Source organism: Triticum aestivum, chromosome 1A (genome assembly GCF_018294505.1).
Source record: "Triticum aestivum cultivar Chinese Spring chromosome 1A, IWGSC CS RefSeq v2.1, whole genome shotgun sequence".
NCBI lineage: Eukaryota > Viridiplantae > Streptophyta > Magnoliopsida > Poales > Poaceae > Triticum > Triticum aestivum.
In genome coordinates this window covers 559936108-559958375 of record NC_057794.1, presented here as the reverse complement: position 1 = coordinate 559958375, position 22268 = coordinate 559936108, and the positions used below count along the sequence as shown (strand labels likewise).

The 22268-nt window shown below is 43.2% G+C and overlaps 1 protein-coding gene across 1 annotated transcript; it reads left to right on the top strand.

Annotated features, from left to right (window-relative positions):
- The first annotated feature begins 1559 nt into the window (after positions 1–1559).
- LOC123050218 (uncharacterized) lies at positions 1560–4502 on the top strand. Its single transcript, XM_044473076.1, has 3 exons — positions 1560–1712; positions 1799–4301; positions 4416–4502. The coding sequence occupies exons 1-3, from the start codon at positions 1567–1569 to the stop codon at positions 4500–4502; spliced, it is 2736 nt and encodes a 911-aa protein (XP_044329011.1). The 5' UTR covers positions 1560–1566.
- Positions 4503–22268: the final 17766 nt, after the last annotated feature.

Genomic DNA, 22268 nt, shown 5'->3' with positions numbered 1-22268 from the left:
TGCAACAACATGTCGACATTTAGACGTTGGGAATGCACACAACTAAAGAAGAAGAAAAACAATGATGTCAAAATTTCTTGGAAATACCATAACAATGATGTCAAAATTCCTACTGCTTTTAACAAGCGAGCACGGAGGGTCCACGATTTGTTGCTTGGATCATTGCTGAGTCAGCTTGATCTTGACAAACAATCGTTTGGATTATGAATACTGTGAACATTGGCACTTGGCAGTTTCACACTCCACGTTCCAAAGAATCATCAAACAACATAATTTAGCAGATTATCGCATGTGAATCTTTTTTATAACCTCCACGCAAAGAAAAGGATAACCTCTATGCAAACACATGGAAACATGAACTCCTAGTAAACGATTAAAAAACACATCGGAGAGCAACGCATTTGTATCTTTTTTTTCTTTTGAGGGGCAAACACATTTGTATCTTTTTTCTTTTGAGGAATGCCCACACTTTATTAATTCAAAGCAAAATTCAAAGGGATACAGCAGGGGTCGTGTGGAGTTAACAGCCACAAGTGGCGACCCTGAGGGGGCGATACCAAAAATTTTACAAGGTTGTGTGCCTCCTGGTTGAAGGGGAGCCTTGGCGCAGTGGTAAATCTGCTGCCTTGTGACCATGAGGTCATGGGTTCAAGTCCTGGAAACAGCCTCTTACAGAAATGTAGGGAAAGGCTGCGTACTATAGACCCAAAGTGGTCGGACCCTTCCCTGGACCCTGCGCAAGCGGGAGCTACATGCACCAGGTTGCCCTTTTTTTTGTGTGTGCCTCCAGGTTAGAAGCTATGCCCTCGAGTATAAAACTACAACTCTCAAAATTGGCTCTTCTATTTTCCATCTCCCTCACAATTGTGATATGAGGCCTCCCTACCCATTTTTGATGTATTTGAAGCATTAGTTGTAGTGAAATTAGTTAAGAGACACGAGGGAGCCATCATCTTCTCTTCTTGTAGGCAGTTATTTTGTTGTCGGGATGCACTTGAAGCTGAATTATGTGCATGCATAGAAGGTTTATCTTTCTCCATCCAAAGAAGTGAGTTACCAGTGCCGATATGGATTCTATAATTGCAGTGAAATTAATCCAGGCTTCAGAGGTTAACAGATCGGTATATTCGTCCATCATTAAGGAGATTAGATATCTTATGTCTCTACATGAAAATTGTGTTACTCATGTAAGTCGTAGCCAAAATAAAGATAGTGATAGCTTAGCTAAATTTGCTCGTATTGAGGGTAGAACCATGACTTGGTTAGGTTCTGGCCCTCCTGAGGCTTTGGAACTAGGTGCGATTGATTGTAAGGACTTTGGTGGATGAGTAATACAAATTTCTATCCGCAAAAAAAAAAAAGCATTAGTTGTGATATTTGACGCATTTGTATCTTGTTTGGCTAGAAAAGCTATAGGACTCTTTTTTTTTTAGGGAAAGCTATAGGACTCGTGTGCCACCTTTCTTGTGACCGTAGGATTAGGTGGGCCCCAGCCCAAACATGCATGGATACCTCTGGACCTGTTCCGTTCCGATGCCTAGTTTCGCTCAAACAAAAAAAACTCCGATGCCTAGTAAGAGAAAATCCATCCTGTCGCTCGATACTCTTCGCCGTCGCCCTCCATCCTCTTCCGTTCGTCCCCTCGCCGTCGCCGATTCCAACCTGGCCGGCGAGTGGCGACTGCCACGCCGAAGCCGGGACGCCCCTTCTCGGTCGGTAACTTTTTTTCTAGCTTTCCCGGATTTCCTCGCTGTTGATGTTCGCATCTGAGTTACCCGATCTTTAATTTCTTCTTCAGGATCGAGATAGATCATCTCAGCTGTTCCCGGTCTAAGCCTCCAAGGCGAGATGTCGTCGACGACGACCACCAAGAGAGCGAGGGTCGTCGTAGCCATAGGATCGCTTGGCACGTTGGTGCTACCGGACGAGGTGACGACAGAGGTGCTCCTGCGGCCGCCCGTCAGATCCATCCTCCGCTTCCGCGCCGTCTGCCGCTCCTGGGCCGTCGCGCTCTCGTCGGAGGAGTTCTGCAGCCTCCACACGGCCAAAGCCGAGGCGGAGGCCAAGGCGGCGCCGCAACTAAGCTCATATTCATCTCGCCGTCAGCAGCATATGACTCCATCGGGGTGTATCTGGGCTCGTCATCGGACTCTAGCAATGGCCCGCTGTTTACTCTCGACGACGTGCGCGGCGACTTTGCAATCTTATCACCTTCGCCGTGCCACGGCCTCACTCTCCTGCACGACCCGGTGGCGCCGGCCTATTACGTCTTCAACGCGGCCACACGGGCGGTCACCCGGCTGCCGCCTTGCCAGCACGCCATCTTCTCGACTGCTGGCCTCGGCTTTGACGCCAGCACCAAGGAGTACAAGGTCGTGAGGCTGAGGGTGGCCTGTGGGAAACTGGACGAGAAGCAGAGGATCGGGTGCGAGGTGTACGTCCTCGGCGGCGAGCATGGAGATCGTTGGAGGCCACCTGTTGGTGGTGTGCCATTCAGGTTCTGCCACTTTATTCAGACCGCCATTATAACAGCAACATGGACTCAAGGTAAGCTACCACCGATATTTGCGGATGGATTTCTGCCACCGGTATTTGCAGACGGATTTCTGCATTGGCTTATTTACCCAAGTGCTGGGCCAAGCGCTGCCGTATTATCATTTTCTCTCAAAGATGAGACCTTCGTCTGCGTCCGGTCGCCGCCTTTTGAGGAACCACAACCCGAAGTGCACTTGGTGGACCTCGCTGGCCGCTTGTGTATGGTCCGGGACCTTCGTGCTCAAAACAGTGGTATGATGGAGATCTGGAACTACAGCTCTAGTGATTGGTCTTTGTTGCATAGCATTGATTTGTCGCGGCACCTTGAAGGAGACTCTTTGTTAGGTCCGCAGATTATCAGAGCTATCGGTTATTTTGGCGACTGTGGACCGATGGAAAAGGTGATCTTGGCAACTTCCAATGGCAAGGTGATCACATATGACCTGCTGTCTAGGACTCTCGACACCATTCTTGCAATACCGGAGACTTCATTTTATAAGACCGATAAGCAGTATGCTCCTAGATTCAGTTTATTCAAAGAGAGTCTTGCTCCGGTACACAAAACCAACGTAGAGATGGCGTTATCATCTCCGCTAACTAAAGTTATCAAGGAGATCCTACTCCGACTCCCAGGTGATTTTGCCACACAGTTCAAACTTGTAAGCAAGCAGTGGCTTAGTTTGATCGAGAGTGGAAGTTTCATTCGCTCTTACCATGCACATAACAACATGGACAGGGAGCCAAGAGTCATGCTTGTCGGCAAGGGGCCAGGAGGATTGGGTTTCAGCTTTGCTCCCTCGAAGAAATTGCTTCGCGATGGTCCTGGCCAAGGCGCATGGCTTGATACAAAGGTGGTTTGCTCTAAGCCTTGCCATGGTATGAACCTGATAAGTACTGTGACCGAGGACTATTTGTACAATCCTTCCACAGGTTATCACCATAACTACCATGCAGTAGTGTGGCCACACCAACTGCGCCGCCGTGTACTCGCAATGAAGCATGGCAATGTATGTACACTAGAAGACCACGCTTTCACAGTTGGCAACAAGAATGCTGGTCTGGGGTTGAACATGTTGAAACAGGAGCATGTTGTCGTTCAGATTTTCTATCACTTGAAGGACTTCGAATCTCGACAGTATTTCCTGACACGCTCAGTCATTGGACTCAGGTCGATCCAACACAACCTTCAACCCCATCTGCCTATAAATAGCATGCCACCTGCCTATGTAGCAGGAGTTTTATACTGGATGAGTGAACCAAGGTTGTTGGAGATTCATAAGAGGGTCATTGTATCATTTGACGTCACAAAAATGATGTTTGATCTCGTCCCTTGCCCTTCACCCATCGCAATGTGGAGTGACACGAGTCCTTGCCAAGCATTTGTGATCGAGCTTGAGGGAACGTTATGTGCGGTCCTTGCTGATCCTGTCGCAGAAGAATTAGATATTTGGAAGCTGGAGCATGGTCGCTGGGACAGAGCATATAAACTCTATTTAAAAGGTTGGTCGGGCTATTCCCTTGGAGAAAACGTTGTGATGCCGTTGCTTGTCGACCCCAGAGACGGGAGAATCTTGCTCAACACGGGAAGAAAACTGGGTCTTTATGATCCGGCAAGGCGCACGATTGAGAACTTGTATGATCTTGATGGGGTGCTGCAGGTAGCATCTCCAGGGCAATCTTCACGCCTTGGAATGAATCAAGATGGACACATTACGAAAGGCGAACAATCCAAAACAATAAGGTGTGCATCAAGGGTGCTCTCTGGCGTATATATATATATATAAGGTTTGGTTGGTCGAGGCCAGGTATGCTCCTGAGGTTGATGGATGGATCATGGATGGATGTGTGCACGCATATATATATGTATGTATGGATATCAGGGTCATGTTGCTGGGTGGGCAATGACCGGGGGTACAACCTCCTTTTCGGTAAAAAAAATGCTGGGCGATGATGCTGACTCTGGCTGAAATAAACATGTCTTGAGCAATCAAGACTGTTGTGGCCTGTGGGCACTAAATTAGAGCCCACCCTTACCTCTCTTGCAGCCTGTTCAATTCATCGGTAATGTTGGATGTTCTTCACCTCGGATGGTCATTCTGACGAGTGATAACCAGGGCAGTTCGTCTACATTGCGATGCGTATGTTATGCAACAAGAGATGTGAGTGTTGGGCTTGAAGATCAAAGACAAAACTGAGCCCTCTTTTGCTATGCTATAAATACACAAATTTTCCTTATCTATTATACAATGTTCTTCCTTCTTTTATATTCCTCTATTTGTGTTTATGTGAGTGAAGATCCATCTGGACTTGGGATTTTTTTTTGGTGATGAACACGACCACCCTAAGTTTACATGACTTGATTCATGGTCTCGCTGGCCATTTTCCATGGCGCCGCCGGCGCCGACTCCATGGCTTTCGCTTCTCACCTAGCCAAGGTGAGCTGGTGCCGGCTACTGCTAGTGGCAGTACCATCTCTTAGCGTCAACTAATGGCATCAACACATTTTTTTTGCTCTAGGAGAATTTGCTGTCGTTTCCCAAGGTAATCTGATTCTCCATCATGTTTGCCTGGGCAATTCTGTTCCTGTTGTCTCCACCCTGTCCAACTGAGGTACCAGCAGCTAGATTGAATACATCCAGCGCACAATCAGTTCCCTGTGTTGCCAAATCAATCAATCCAACAAGGGAGGGAGAGCTCCTTCACAATTTCATCTAGATCCACCCATATAGGAGTATGTGTTAATGTTAAAGATCTGGATCAATCTCATGTTCCCGTAGCGTGTCACCAGTTGTTCTGTCGATGCTTTCAAGAAAATACGTAGTATAATTTACAGCCGAACGCCCTTGTTTTACTCCCATTTTTATTTATTTTGAGTGTTCCTACACCTACTCCGCGGATCTTGTAATTTAGAATCTGCATGTACCACTGTATTAGGCACAGTCCAAATGCTTGAACAATCTGAAATTATAACTAGACTCTGAATGCTACCATCATATATAAATCTGATAAATTTTTGTGCCTACAGGTGTACCATGGCATCAATAGAGCTTGTGCTTGTGTAATAGTACTTCATAATTCATTTTGATCAAATGTATACAGAGGTTGCAGAGGCTATGGAAGAAATGCGAACTTACTTACCTGAGAAAAGTGCATTGGATTGTGACGATGATGACAGTGGTGAGTTGTCTGAATCTATAAGCTTATATTATGTGGAAGCTTGCATGCCAGGATTATTCTTAGAAGGTCTTGCAGCAAAGTATGATTTCTTGATTTTAAAGCTAACTCTGTTATGTTTTCATGGTACTGTTTTCTTTCTTCTCCTTCAAAAGTACTAGATCCTTCATAAAAAAAATGCTGATGCGACCTTTTCTATACATGTACTTACTCTAGATCTATCCATTCTTTTTCTTACGGAACAAGGTGATAGTATGATTTCAATGAATATTAGCCAAACTCTGTTCCGCATTACAGTATTATGATACTGACAAGAAAAATCTTACATAGCGACTTGAATTATCATTTCTTATTGTCTTTGCATTGCCAAAAGCCTCGAGTATTGGATTGGTCTGTAGGATCTCATACTCAATGCCACTTCCACCTCCAAGAGAAGCCAAATATTACATGGCAATCTTTGCCGTTTCTGTTTTTCCTGCTCTCACTCTCACCACTACATAGAAAATGACATCATTCATTCATTTGCTGACCAATCACGGTTTAAGTAAAAAAGGAAGACAATTGCTTTTCAATGAAACAAAAAGGTTGCAAGTGCAAACTTAACTATAATTTATCCTACATGGTGAACCTTTTCTATCAGCTCCGGCAACAGATAAATATCAGCATTATTTTTTTAATAAGATTTTTCCAAAGCAGGAGGTTCGCCATTGCAACAGAAGAAGAAAACATTGAGCCCTGCTAAAACCTCTGACCCTCCCCCGATCCCTATCTCTCGTGTCTTCGGTGAGGATGGCATGTGGCCGCCGCGTGTAGGACATCATCGTCGTGGAATGGATCAGCTAGCGACGAGGTCTCCGTCTTCGTCACACGCCTATCAGTCGTGGGTGCCTCTGCCGCCCGCAGAGGCCTGCTCCACTGCGGAATGCGGTGCTCAGGTGAGACATTGTATTCTTTCTTGCCCCAAAGACGTAAGCGTAGTGCAGCAGTGTGAATTGTTCTCTGGGTGATTTTTCTTTTCTTTGCAAATGTTATCAGATTTGGTGTCCGAGTTGGAGCTTGCATACTCATTGCCATATCGATAAAACCATCCATGTAATTGAATGAAGGCTTGGTTCTTGCAATTTTATCTCTACTGAGTGAGAAGATATACTTGAAAAGTTGGGGCCTTCAAGTCATTGAATGACAGCTCGATCCTCTCTTTTCTAGAGCCGTTATACATTTCCGACCCTGGAGATAATCAAATGACGTAGCAGTTAAAATCGTGATATAATTGAAACTTAAATTGTGTGTAGAATCTGAAGTATGTGCTTTATGACTTTGATCTTAAGCTTCTGAAGTATCATGAACAGGGCTACTATTTCATACTCCCTCCGTCCCAAAATAAGTGACTTGACTTTGTACTGTACAATTTACTGGCTTAGGTAGGTGCACGCGCCTTCTCGAGATTCTGCTCGCACGATGCGAGTCGGGCGGTTGGACTGATTTCCTTGATGGACTACGATCGAATCTGAAAGTGGCGCTTGCGCTGTGTTTTGTGTAGCAAGTATGTTACTTAGTGTAGTTCTTTCAATTATGAAACGTATTTGCGGTATCATATGAGAGGTGGGATTTGCTTGGTCCCGGTTTCGTCGTGGGCAGAGCTTTATTAGTATTCCTTGTCGGTCCATGTCGTCTAGATAACCAGGTAATGTCTTCCCACATAGCAGAATCTTGCAAAGTTAGCATTGAATTTGTTTGCGTTAAGATGTGTTTTGTTTCTACAGATTCAGTTTTTCAACATGGTTGCCTCATGTCTCTGTCCATGGTTACTGAGGCAAGTAGTATTGTTCTTCATTTTCCAATTAAAGTGAATAGTTGCACGAGCAATTGCTATATGAGCCACCCAATTCCAAATGCAAATGATTCCCACTCAATTCAGATTATTTTACCACAAAAGCAACTTGGCCGCAAGTCAGAAATTTGACGACTTTCTATCTGGCTCTCAAATAATTATCGCTGGATCTAAATTTCTAAATTAAGTATCTATTGTTTCGCTGTGACAAGTATGTTGGTATACATTTGCTAGGTATGTCTTATGTTGCTCGTACAATCGCAATGGCGTGCCAAAAGGGAGGTTATTTTCATTTGTGTCTGCTGAAGCATAGACTGATAACCCACCGTCCGAACTAAAGCCTGGAATTGATCTATGTTTTTTTATATGTATGACAGATATGAACCAGTTAAATTTTTTGAGCAACCATATGAACCAGTTAATGAACCTTCTCTTTATAATTGTTGTCAAATCAGCAAGTTTTGCTTTATATGAGAATACAGTGTTAGTCTCATGTTGTAGATGTTCATGGCCTTTGTTTTTTCTCTTTGCAGAGTTATGATGCTACTACTCACTTTGAGACAACTGTGACAGGTGTTCTTAACACTTTCGGCAAAAGTGCTGACATTTCTTCAGCTTTACATATGCATGAGTGAGCCTAAGCTTTTTCTGTTCAAATACTCCATGTTTTCCCTCAGTTTTTTGTTGTGCACCTGTGGGATAGATGATGATAAGTTGATAAGCTTCTTTATCTTTTCTTTGGGACCTAGGTATTGATGTTAGTATTTTGTATCATTATCTTAACTTTGGTAGACTGATGGTTAGCGTCAGGCAATCGCAGAGATTTATTGATTTTTATAGTCCCCTTCTGTATAAATCTTATATTTGTTCTGTTCGTCATGAGTGAATAATTACCTAATTGTTGTTAATCTGAGTTTACATTTTCATATGTATTCATCAATATGGCTTCTGGGTGGCAAGATTAGCTGATTTAAAGCATTCTCTTTGGGCAAACATTAGTCACTGCTACCCCAAAACCTGCAGAACAAGCTTGTTGTACAATTGTTTTAACTCACATATAAGGGGCAAATAAGCACGAATGGAAAAGGAACACTTAAGATTTCTTTAGTTGTGCTCATTTTACATTAGTGGACAAAGTTACATAAGTTTGCCTGTACCACTACTGATATCAGCGATTAAATTTATATGTTTTTTAGTTCTATAGGCTGAAAGTGATGTTGAGGTTCTAAACATTCTGTTTGACTGGATTTTCTTCTTGATGTGCAGCTAAATTAGTCTTCCAGTTTGTTAACTTGGATGATAAGAATTATATATTAGTGTGTAATTTTCATTTGTTGGTGCTGAAGGCATAGATGGTGTTTGGTGTCCTTTTTTCTTTCTCCAATTAGACATTGTTAGTGTTTCTGTGAAGATACAACTAGAATTGCTCCGTTCGCTAGATAACATGTTCAGTTCTGGACGGTGGCACCTTTTATTGTATCCAGATTCTGTTTACCTCTTTCCGATTTGATGTAATGACTTAGTTACTTTGTACATGTTGGATTCTCCTTCGAAAAACCTTTGTACTCCCTCTGTCCCATAATATAAGAGCGTTTTTTACACTAGGGAGTACTTGATATTGAAATGGCAGGATAATCAAGCTTCCTTTCTGTACTGGAAGAAGCCAAACAGTGTGTAGTTACAAACATCTTTGGTACCATCTGTTGGTTTAGGGCGACCATGAGCGTGTTCCCTTCTCTGAGAGTAAATCCGATCCACTCATCTGAGTCAATGTCGTCTACGAGGGAAAGAACATGCGCTTGGTCTCCATGCTAGCTTATTCCGTAACACTGATTTTTTTGTCTCCATTGCTTGATGTTCATGCACATGAGTGATACGTATTAGGGAATAAAGCAGAAACACACATGTACATACAGTCTGGGTGCGCACATGACAGAAATGGGTGGATAGGTTTAAACACAGTGATTGTTACTAGCTTTTGTATCGTTATCATGACAAATATTAGAGCAGCGAGGGATTGGTTTCAGTAGAGTAGTAGTGTTAATAACAACATTTACAGTTAGTCTGCATACTAAATTCCATACAAATGTTTCAAACTAACGGTATCTGTTAGGGTTTTCACTTGTGACGAATGCATTAGTCTGCACTCTTTAGAGTACCGGTTTATATCTTCCCATTCCCCCCTTCCCCATGTATATGTATGGTATTGCATTGCGGCAGTAGTGGTAGTGGTACGCAACAATGAACTTGACCCGCATTGTTGTGCCTGGGACCTTCAGGTCAAATTCTTCTATGTCAATGAGAACCATGTTGGGAATGTACCTTTTTCCAAGAAGATAGCCGCTGGCTTCACCACTGGTACCCTCATCGTTGTATTCTCAATCACTTTTTCCTTCCATGTGAAATGAAATGCGCGCAAGTGGGAGCTACATGCACCAGGCTGTCTTTTTTATATTATAGTGATATAGATCGCTAAAATGTCGGTTGATGCATACACGTTGTGATTTATTTGGTTTTGGATCGGTGTGGTTTGTAATTGTTTTCCAATTCATGAGAGGGACATTTTCCTGAAAGCTACAAGCTGTTTCATTTTTATTGTAGCTTTTGAAATTTGAATAGAACTGCCATCTTTGAACTGAAGTGAATAGAAAGGACTGAAAGGAGCTAGGGCATTGCTTCTTACTATTTGTTTGATATTTGCTATCTCCGTTCATGAGATTTAGAAGTTTATTATTTTGGTTTTTTTGGTAAATATGGATGTTGATGTTTCCTCTCTTTTTCTAACCGCTACCAATGTAACATGTTGTTTGGTATGTGCTAGCTATATTCATAAAATTCATCTTTTACTGTTTATATGATAATCATTATTGTTGGCATCAGAAGCTATGAGTGGATTTATGTTAAGTGTCGACTCATGTTTTGGTTTCTATTCATCGACCAATATCTGATGTCAGCTTTTATTTACATACATAACGTATGGTTATCCTTTTGTGTTGTGGTACACAAAAGATGTGATTTTTTTATGGTCCATAATTCTCTGATAGGATTTCCCTGGTTTCTTTGCTTTGAAAACAACATTGATTCATAACCTGATTGCGACTGCAGGCTCAGATATTTAAGTGCACCAATGTACAACTATTGTTAGTTCATCAGTCTACTTACATTAAGCTGGTGCTGGGGTATTTATATTTTAATTACTAATTAGTTATGCCAATTTGGTGATTTATAAAAAAATCACTTTTGATTCTTTGGAATTTACTAGCCCATAATGTCCATTTCTTTGGCTCCTACAAAAAAGTACATTGCTTTGCAAAGTTAACTTCTATAGGAGCTCTGATTTGCAAACTTAACTATCTAACGGTTTGGCATGTTCTGAGAACCAATAGAAGTTCTTAGTATTCCTAGATCAAAGCAACTAGCCCCCCTCCCCCTGACGCTTGAGCGGGCAATGATGAAGACGAGCGTCAGCTCGGAGGGGTTGCCGAGGGTGATGGGGATGTCGGGGTGGACGTGACGTGGATGAATGCATCACAAAGTTGTACATGTAGATGAACTACAGTGGCATGTCTTGGGGCTGCAATACAACGACATGATGAAGAGGAGCATCTGGTAGATATAGACATAGTGTTAAGATTGCTTGTTTATTTGCTGAATTTCACTTTTGGACAACCATCATATGTAATGCATCAGCTGTACATGCATGTGCGTTATCAATCAGAGCTAAAATCCAATGGAAAGGGCGACAGCCTATCTGGCACCGCACAAGCTTTCTCTCAGGAGGCGCCACCGGGTGGCGCCCCAACCACTAGTCTTTCAAAAAGTGTGTGGTTCCTTTGCATGGAGAAAATCCACTGGACAGTAAAGTCTTGCCGTTGGTTCCTTTGTTATACGAGGAGAGTCTGGCAAGTTATCCTCCTGCGCAGAGTTCATGGGGTTTGCACCAGTTAGATCATCGTTAGCTAAATATACTCTAGCAATTTGATACAACTTCGTTTTTGTGCACATTAGGTTGTTTGTCCAAACTGTAATGCAATGCTCCCTTAGTTTGTTTGAATATACTATTTATTAGTTAGTTTGAATATACACCAAGAGCACGAGACTTACACCGATTGCCACTAGTTAAATATAGTCTAGCAGTTATGTGTTTTCTGTGTTTGTGTTGTAATACTTTTCTTGTAATGAATAGTATGGGCGACAGGTGAAAACGGGATTTCAGTGAAAATCTGGAAACTCGCCTCATGGACCATTAGATCCATAGGGAACGGCAGTGGTGGAGGACGGACAAAAGTTGAGGTAGGGCGGGCTTTAGCCACTCAGCCACCAGTAAGGCCGATGCGCCGCCTTGCACCCTGCCTGCACCGGACAAATCAAGGTAGGGCGGCCGCCAACCCTTACTCTACTAGGTCCTCTGTCAGTGGGGAGCGGCACATATCTGCACTCGGGTTCAGACTGTCATTCTTATACAATGCAAACTTTGGAAAAAAATCGTTAGGGACAGAAAACAAATGAGATGACAAGCTATCTCGCCACCTGACTACAACCAGCTATCAGCCAGATGCAACAACAATCAGCAACAAACCCATTGGAGCATCAGAAGCAATGAATTGGAAAGACAATGATATACTTGGTACAACACTTAAGGGATAAGTATACTTTTCGTCCTCGAACTCTTCCGAGAGTTTAGAAATCGTCCCTCAACTCTAATCCGGAGAGTTTTCGCCCCTCAACTATCAAAACCGGATAGTTTTCGTCCCTCGCGCGGCGGTTTTCGTCCGACGTGAACAGTAGACCGATGAACAGTAAATTTAAATTAAAAAAACAGCAAAAAAATCTGAAATTTTGTGGGATCAAAGTTCCTCGGGGGCGTAAGGTGTGTGCATATATTCATACTGTTTGGACATCCAGGTTCTCATGACAAAGAAAAAACTTCAAACATATATGTCGGTGAACAGTAAAATTGAAAAAATAGAAAACAAATTCAAAAAACTATGAAATTTTTTTTGGCATCAAAGATGCGTAGGTGTGCAAGGTGGGTGCAAATTTTCGTGCTCAAATGACATAAGAGGAGCTCTAGCCAAAAAAACAAAATAGTGCACTTTTTCAAAGTTTCTTTCCGAGCCAAAATTATTATTGTTTTGCCACGAGCTCCCACAATGTCCAAACACCATGAAAAAATTTAGGCACCTTGAGCACCCGAGCATCTTAGATGTCAACAATTTTTATATTTTTTTGAAATGTTTTTCTATTTTTTTACTGTTCACCAACGTACATATTTATGGTTTTTCCTTTGTCACGAGCTCCTGGAATGTCCAAACAGTATGAAAAATTGCATGCACCTTGCGCCCCCGAGGAACTTTGATCCCGCAAATTTTCAGATTTTTTTGATTGTTTTTGCTACTTTTTTTGAATTTACTGTTCATGTCGGACGAAAACTGCCCGAAACGGCACGAGGGACGAAAACTGCCCGAATCGGCACGAGGGACGAAAACTATCCGGTTTTGATAGTTGAGGGACGATAACTCTCCCGATTAGAGTTGAGGGATGATTTCTAAACTCTCGGAAGAGTTCGAGGATGGAAAGTATACTTATTCCTTAACTTAATTAACTACAAGGTGTTTGGTAAATACTTTAAGGCCTCCTTTGGTTCATAGGATAGAAATATTGTAGGAATAGGAAAATCATAGGAAGTGAGATGACATGCATCTCAATTCCTATAGAGAAAAAGATGTCGTTTGATGCATAGGATAGGAATTTTCCCATTGAATCTTAGCTAATGTTTTTTTCCTTCAAAATGTGAATGATTGATTCCTATCCTACATAGGAATAGAAATCCATTCCTACAAATCAAAGGGCCTCAAAGGAAATTTTCCTATGCAAATCCTATCCTATAAAAATTCTATGACATTCCTACAAACCAAAGGAGGCCTAAGTTGTAAAGACAAGGTTCAGGCTACGTAACAAGGCAACTCTCAGAAGTACAAAATTTAGAAACGTAGAAAAATAGTAGTCCAAGTAAAATATCAGCACAAAGCCAGTAATGAATGAAGTTCAAGCTCCCAGAAGCTTAGAATTTAATCTTGTACTACCCAAAATAAAAACATGCGGTTGCCTTGAATCAAAATAAAAGAACCTGCGGATCGAAAGTTTTCTCGCAAAAAATAAAAAATAAAAGAACCTGCGGGTAAACATGAAAAGAAAACAGTTAGAATGGACATACAAACTATGAAATAATATAGTAGCTATTTTGTGTGTATAACAACTACCTTTATTATCCTTGGTTCTTCTCGGTTCTTTTTTTGTGTGTATGTAGGCATCCCATGCTTCATCCTGCCACAATGATATACTTTTTCTTTTGGGAATATAGTCTACTACACACTCTCAAATATAATTTCTTTGTACAGACAAAGTCCAATTTACAGAGCAATATAGTCTACTGCCGGCCACTGTTGTACATGCTGCAGTATACTGACGAAGCGGCGAACAGAAAGACCAATTCAGATGCTTCAAAAGTATCAATTGAAGAAGGAAAACAATGACGTTGAGGTTACCATGATTCACCTACTGAATTAGTAGTACAAGGAGGGGTACGAGGAGGCTGAGGCAATAAAACTATGATGTCATAGTAGTACAATTAGTACCTGAATCAAATGATGTACTATGTTGCTTACCTGTGCAAGGCTACAACTACAAAGAGGGTGAGGCATGATAGGCGATGGAGGAGCGGCTGGTTTGAAGCGTCCGGCTGTAGATCCTCTTATAGCCCAATGGTTCGAGTCTGACTTGATGTTTGGCAGAAACCAAGACACAGCTATTTCAAATTAAATGTTGATGCGGAGTATGATAATGACACCCTGGCTATTTCAAATTAAATGTTGATGCGGGGTATGATAATGACACCCTAGCAGGAACGGACGGAGCAGTGATCCGATACCATCATGGTAAATTTATTGCTTCTGCCAACAAATCTTTGTTTTAGTTCGTTCACAGTTGAAGCCATTGTGATAAGGTTTGGTTTGAATCTTGATTGTATAGTCGGATGCGGTAGATTGAGCTCAACTCGGATAGTACCGAGGTGGTGACTGCATTGAACAATGGATATTCTTCTTCAGTTGCTTCTGCCATCATTGATGATTGTTATTTCATGTCACTAGATTTTACTCATGTCATGATATGACCATTGTAATAGAGAGTGCAATCGAGTAGCTCATGAACTAGCTAGAATAGCTAGATTTTCTCCTCCGAGTGTTTGGTTGGATAATGCCCCTGGTGAGGTTGTCACTTTCCTTGTAAACGATGCCACATTATTTTTGAATGAATAAAGGAGGAGATTATTGTAAAAAAGAGAGATAATTGTCAAAAAAAAGATCGTTTTCTTGCGTCCGATCGATGCAAAAGACACGCATTTGCTCGATATAATAAGATAAGAAAAAGAGAAAACACGTCCTCTCGCTCGATACTGTTCGATATCGGCCCATCGCCAGCCCCTTGCGCTCGTCCCCCGCCGTCCCGGAACCAAACCAGGCCGGCGAGTCGGCGACTGCGAGTGGCGAGTGACGACGGCCACCTCGAGCTCGAAGGCGAGAAGATCGATCGTGACTCCTTCGTCGGTAACGAGTTTCTAGCTAGTTTTCCCGGATTATTCCCTCCCCGTTGATGCTCGTTTGCTCGCATCTGAGATAACAGATCTTGCCTCTTCAGGATTGAGATAGATCGTCTCAGCTGTACCTGTACCGATCGATCCCGGGTCTGAGGTGACCCCTACAAGGCGGATGTCGTCTAGGACGACGGCCAGCAAGAGGAGGATGGTCGTGGTGGCAGGATCGCTCGGCGCGCCGGTGCTGCCGGACGAGCTCACCGCGGAGGTGCTCGTGCGGCTGCCCTTCAAGTCCATCCAGCGCTTCCACGCTGTGTGCCGCTCCTGGGCCGCGGTGCTCTCCTCCGACGAGTTCCTCAGCCTCTACGTCACCTTTGGAATAAATAAGATGGAGGAGAATTGGCGCACGAGGGCCTCAAAGTTGTTTGTCTGATTGATTTGGTCTATTGATGGCAAATTTCATCTGTCTTTTCCCTCTTTTGCGAGGAACAAGTGATGAACTTTATTTCCTATAAGCCAACTCGTAGAGAAACTTCTCTCTCTCCGTATATGTGCATATGAGCAAATCGCTTTTTGTTAGGTTAGCCAGTTTGCCACCAAGCGGCGGCGGATTTCTCCACCTCTCCAACAGCCGGCGGCAGGTGGGTGGGGAGCCCCGGATCTGCGCGCACGGTTCGTGTTAGTAGGTGTCTGTGAATTCTTCGACGTCGGTGAAGATGGGGCAGCAGCGACGATGAGTACAATGATTCCTCCCCTTCCTTGTAGGGGCGTCGACGAGTCCAATCAAATACCTCGGCTTGTCGGTTTCCCATAGCCGAATTTCCATTAAGGAGTGGGAGCCCCTGTATGGAAAGGTCGCGGGTAGAGTGAGCCCTTGGCGCGGGAGGTTTATGTCTTCCGCGGCGAGACTTATTCTTACTAACTCTAGCCTATCCTCTCTTCCAATATTCATCATGAGAATGTTCCTGTTAGCGGATGGGGTTCACGCTAAATTGGACACGCCCCGCTCCTGCTTCTTTTGGGAAGGAACGGGAATTAAGCGGAAGTACCACCTTGTCAAATGAGCTTCGGTGTGCCGTCCAAAAAATATGGTGGTCTGGGGATTTTAAATTCCAAACTCATGAATGTCGCCCTCCTTTCCCGTTGGTGGTGGAGGCTAGCCCAAAATGAGTCGGGTCTCTGGGTTGATCTCCTTAAAGCTAAGTATTTTCCGAATGGCAATGTTTTCTCAGCTAAATGCTCGGGCTCCCCATTCTGGAACGGGATCCAGGCGGTGCGACCCGCGTTTACCTTAGGGGCAAAGTTTCTGGTCCGGGATGGCCAGTCCACTCGCTTCTGGTTGGACTACTGGCTCGGCACCTCTCCGCTTTGGCAGAGTCACCCCGAAGCTTTCCAAGTTGCCGCTAACACGGAGCTGATGGTGGGTGAGGCACTCCGGACCTCACCTCCTTCAGTTAACTTTCTTCGAGCGCTTCTCCTGCATGGGGAATTAGAGTGGAACGAGGTGATGGACATGATCGGCCGGCGCACTACTAGCCAGGGTACGGACGAGGTATCATGGAAGCTCTCTTCCTCGGGATCGTTCTCGGTCAAATCTTTGTACACCAAGCTAACCGAGGGTGATGTGCTGGACATAGTTCGGGGGCTATGGAAGGCTAGCATCCCGCTGAAAATAAAGATCTTCCTCTGGCAGATGTTTCAAAATCGTCTCCCAACGGCGGATAATGTTGCGATTCGCAACGGCCCATCCGACGGATATTGTGCGTTGTGTAACTGCATTGAGGATGCTAACCACGCCTTCTTCCACTGCCACCTAGTCAGATTTGCGTGGAGCGCAATACGTGCTGCCTTCCAGCAGAATTGGAACCCTACGTCGGGTGCCGGCCTTCTACATATTTTGCGTTCACAAAATGGCGCTAGTGCACGGATTGTTTGGCGATGCGTAGGGGCGCTGATTTGGTCTATATGAACTATTCACAGTAAGATGACCATTGAGAAGAAGCTCCCTTCTGACCCAGCTGATATTCTGTACAAATGTCACCTTTTCTTGCAGACTTGGGCTTCGCTGGGAAAACCGCGTGATGAGGAGCACATGACCGAGACGATGGTAAAGATCCGCTGCATTCAGACGGAAGCGAGACAAGCTGCAGGCCCTGACTGATACTTTGCATCGTCCTTATCCTCGGCACCTTTTGTTCGTCCCTATAGTTTTAAGAACTTCGTTATGCCAGCTTGCATGCTGATGATCTGCCAGCCTGCGTGCTGATGTCGTTGAACTTTTAACTTCTTATCTTTTGGTGTTCCGATGGCCTGTCGTTCAAGGACTTGTTGTGAACTATGTTGGTTACCGTCTGTTGGCTTTATTAATTTATAAAGCCGGATGTTGTTGGCGTCTTCGTTCCAAAAAAGGGGCGTCGACGAGTCAGACGACAGTGTCAATAGCAGGGCAAGTTTGACGTCATTAGCGTTTATTCACGGCGGAGGGGGCGACGTCGTGACGTGGTCTCTTTCTCTCCAGCTACATCTTTGCATTGTGATGAAGCTTAGCCAGATACGGCTTTGTGCCTCCGTTGGGGATCTTATGAGGCTTGTGTCTCCACCTTTGCCTGTTTGGAGTTGGGATTATCGACTGACCCTCATTGGTGCTAGCTTCTCTCGAACGGTGATCTTTTCAAATCGGCGTCAGCGGCGTCTTCTGGTCTACATCAATGACTTTCTAACTACTACTTGTGTAAGCTCTTGAGTTTTTAACATCGAGTTTTGCTCACTGCGCCTCGCAGATGGATGCAGAAGGGAAGATGATGCCAATTCCTTGAAGGACTTGCCCGTATTTTATTATTACTAGCGGAAGGGCTCGTGCGTTGCAACGGGGGAAAATAATAATTCATAATCGCCAGGGCCGGGCCCACTGTTGTGCAGAACGTGCGGCCCGCACAGGGCCCATAAATTATGGGGGCCCAAAATTTTTATATAAGACTACATACCAAATGCTAGGAATTAGTAGAAGGGAATAGGGCCAGTGCCGGAACGCTGGGCCGCATCCCGCTAGGCACTGGGCTGCAATCGCATTCGCGACTCTCCTGGTGGGCGTGCGTCGCTCGCGATCCTTCCTCACCCGGTTACATAATCATGTTTCCTGGCCAAAATGCACCGTACAAAAAAAAAACTGAGGCCAAAACGAGGATATGTGCTGCTGTGTGTACTAGGCCAGTTGTTAAGGAGAGGGCACTCCCTACACCCATGGGCATATGCACCCACTTTTCAAAAAATGCATTTTAAGCATGTTTTGAAGTGTCAAAAAATTCAAAAGAAAAATATCACGCATACATATTCACAAATGTGTGTACCCGGCACAAAGCTTTGCGAAAAAATGTCTTTTTGTTCTGTCTCCATAAAAAAGACAAATTTCGGTGCTTCTAAATAGTGTTCGACGACACAATTTTTTGTCTTTTTTGCACAGGCCACGAAAAAAGTTATTTTTCAGTGAAACTTTATGCACGCATGTAGAACATGGAGACATACCCGTGCAACTCTTCTGCAGATTTTTTTAGCATTTAGAAATATGTTTTCCAATGCGGGTTCATATGTATCCGGGTTCATCCATACACTTCACAGTTGTTAAGTCTGTACTTCAGGATAGGCAGGCCAATGCATGCTTCCCCATGCACCTTTTGCTCGGTATAGCTCCTTTTTTTTTCCAGCATCCTTGGTGAAACATTATTCCAATGAACTTTAGGTTCATAAATTTTCAAATATCCCCATCATAGGCTACTAGAGCATATAGAATTAATCTTGAGATACGGTCGATTAGGCTACCGAATGGAGAACTATCGTGACTCAAGCACCAAGATGCCAATCCGTCGTACGTTCTTGACCTCCTCTACCCGGCGCGATCAGCTGATAGACGTGGCAATTCGGCGGAGAAATGTCGTGAGGTCTATTCTCGACAGGAGGAGCACTACAATAGTTTGACCTGGAATAATCACCAGGAAATTAGCAATTCTTTCAATACTTCAATAGATCAATGATGCACATCCCTTTAATTTTGTTTTATTTCTTCTTATAGTGCTTCATGAATCTAGATGAGTCACTAATCATGTCTTTTACAAGCATATGTAATTTTCTTCTTCTTCTGTAGTTCTGTTTTTATAATGAGATAGGGCCTCATTTTTGAATTTGGCACAGGGCCCCGGATTTTACCGGCCCGGCCCTGATAATCGCCAATGATGAAGACCACATTTTGCTCCATCCGAGATACTCTATATATCTCTCTCTTTCTCACTAAGACATTCTTAAGAGCATTACCCATGTATGTATTTATAAACAATGTGCATGTATAAAGTGCTACATTTCAATCATAAAGACATGGAACGGCTTCTCGGTGCATTAGATTTGTGTTGTTGCCCACTGCATCTTCGCACATAGACTAACAAAAGAAAAAGTGACATGTTCATTCTCACTGTTAAAAAATGGTTAATTTAAATATCTGAATTACCTTTCGAGTTAGTTAAGCAAGTGTAAGGAGCCATTACATTCACTGGTAACTTTAAATATCTAACAACACTCAAACAGATGTATTCCATCCATTTCTAAATATAAGTCTTTGTAGAGATTTAAATACGAACTACATACTGATAGAGGGAGTATTAATGAACTTCTTGAGACCGTGCACCTCGGTTGGCTTGCCCACGAGCTGTCGATGGATGTCGTCGAGTGCAGCCTCAATGCGCGGCAGCACGCGAGGCGGCGGGTTACGGTGTGGTTGAGTGAATCAGAAGTATGAAACAGCAGGTTTGCTTTTTCTTTAGAACAATGAGACGGGTTCTTGTGCGGAAAATCCTATATGACGCTCTCTGCGCCAAAGAGTTGACCTAACGCAAAATCATGTTTTTGGAAAGTGTTCGTAATTCAAAAAAATGTTTGTCTTTTAAAAATAAGAATTTTCAAAAATTGTTCCTGTTGTCAAATTTTTGTTCACATATTAAAAAATTATAAGGGTGTATAAAAATGTTCGTGTGTTTCAAAAATACTTTTTTTCTAAAGAAAATATTCAGAATTTTTTTTAAAAATGGTCCAAAAATTTTAACAAATGTTTCCGTTTCCAAAATATTTGTTCAGGAATTAAAATGATTTTCCCCCTTTTCAATTTTTTTTAACAAATGCAAAACATGTTCCATATTTTAAATTTATTCACAAATTGAAACATTGTTGAAATTTTCCAAAAAAACATGTTTGTCAAATAATGTTTGGAATTAAAAGGAATTATTCTGAAATTTAAAAATGTTTTCAAAAAAGTCAAATAACATTCCGATCTGCCGTGTAGTTAGTTCTTAAACTTTCATGTGGCATTATAGTCATAAGCTCCACTGGCTAGCAACATGGACACGTGAGACTTTCGTCGCGAGTTCGATTCCCCAATAGTGCAAAGATTGTTTTGGATTTTCCCACTGCTTGTTGGCTGTTGAAACTGCATGGGCCGGCCCAAAAAGGGGTCTCCTCACTGTGCAAAACAAAATATATTTTTTTTCACTTATAGTTGGCATTGGTGGATAATATTTTGTAATTTTGGGGGTAATTTGCGTGACGGATGGGCAGAAAAGTTTGTCCCTTTATTAGTAGGTATAGATTGTACGGACATTCTCGTAAGGGTTTTCTACTTAGTATATGGACTTAGTGTATCTCCAATTTTGGATTTTTTCCGCTGCTTGTTGGCTGTTGAAACTGCATGGGCCGGCCCAAAAAGGGGTCTCCTCACTGTGCAAAACAAAATATATATTTTTCACTTATAGGTGGCATTGGTGGATAATATTTTGTAATTTTGGGGGTGATTTGCGTGACGGATGGGCAGAAAAGTTTGTCCCTTTATTAGTAGGTATAGATTGTACAGACGTTCTCATAAGGCTTTTTTACTTAGTATATGGACTTAGTGCATCTCCAATGTTGCCTTTGAAATTGGACTCACAGTCCATTCGTGGACACTTCCGCGCACATAGATATGGGAGTCGTCCGTCCAATGCAGCAACTCCTCCTTCATGTCATGGACAAGCAGCTCTAGAGGTGCCAGACCGCGGTTGCGGAGTGACCGCTCGAGGAGGAGCTCCAGGTGCGTTCGCTACTCATCTGTTATCATGTTCTCCACGAGGAGGGACGGCTGCGCCTGGTCCTCCTTGTCGCTCGAGGAGAGGATGATCTCCTGTTTGTCGGGACGGTGAAGGAGAAAGGCCCAGGAAAACATAGGCGAAGGCATCACGATCTGCAGGGAGAGCGGATCCAGCTGTTGACACCAAAAACCATTTGCTCTGGCCAGACTTTCCCATCGCTGTGGAGGTGACAGGAACGACAACAGTGATGAGAGGAGAGGAAAGGAGCGAGGCGACGAAGAGGACATGAGATGAGATGCATTTTGGGTGGCTCCCACACTCTGCTTAAATGTGGGAGCATGCGGAGCGATGCTGCTTCAATGCGGTGCAACAGGCGCGTATGTGGTGCGAGTCCGGATGCCCGCAAACCTCGCCAACTTTGGTGCCGACTTACGAGAATTCGGACGCCTGGACCGGACGTGTCCGTGAATGTTTACAACACCACGTTGGATGATAAAATTGGTTTGGACACGTTGGATGATAAAATTGGTTTTGTGGCACCGTGTTGAAGATGCCTTTAGGTGTTTTCCAAAAAAAATAAGAAATTAGCCTTCCTCTATTTATTAGGAAGAAGTGTGAAATCTTATTTCGTACTTTTTCAGTTCGCTATATAAATACTCTAACTTTCTTTCCACATAGTTTAATATATTTTGTTCATTTATTTAAATATGTATGTAATTCATATTGGAATATCCAAACCATCTTATAGTTTTGTTGTTTTCGTATTTTTTGGATTTATTTCAGATTCGGTGAGTTTGTTCAGTGGGAGGAGATGTTCCTATCGACTACAAGACGCTTGTGATGACTTTGTTAATCTTAAAATGTTATGCCAGCTCGGTATTTTTCGAGGTGTTGGTAGGGATATGATGAACGGAGGGAGTATATTCTTTTAACGGTGGAATTTATGTATTTAGCTAAAAAAATAAAACGATGGGAATTATCTTCTTCTTCTTTTTTGAGTTGATGGAAATTATCTTCCGAGGGTGGAATTTTG

Coding starts and splice junctions, on each gene's coding strand:
- LOC123050218 (XM_044473076.1), top strand. CDS start 1,567: ATGCCTAGTAAGAGAAAATCCATCCTGTCGCTCGATACTCTTCGCCGT. Junction 1,713..1,798: donor AGCCGGGACGCCCCTTCTCG/GTCGGTAACTTT, acceptor TTTCTTCTTCAG/GATCGAGATAGATCATCTCA. Junction 4,302..4,415: donor CATCAAGGGTGCTCTCTGGC/GTATATATATAT, acceptor TATGGATATCAG/GGTCATGTTGCTGGGTGGGC.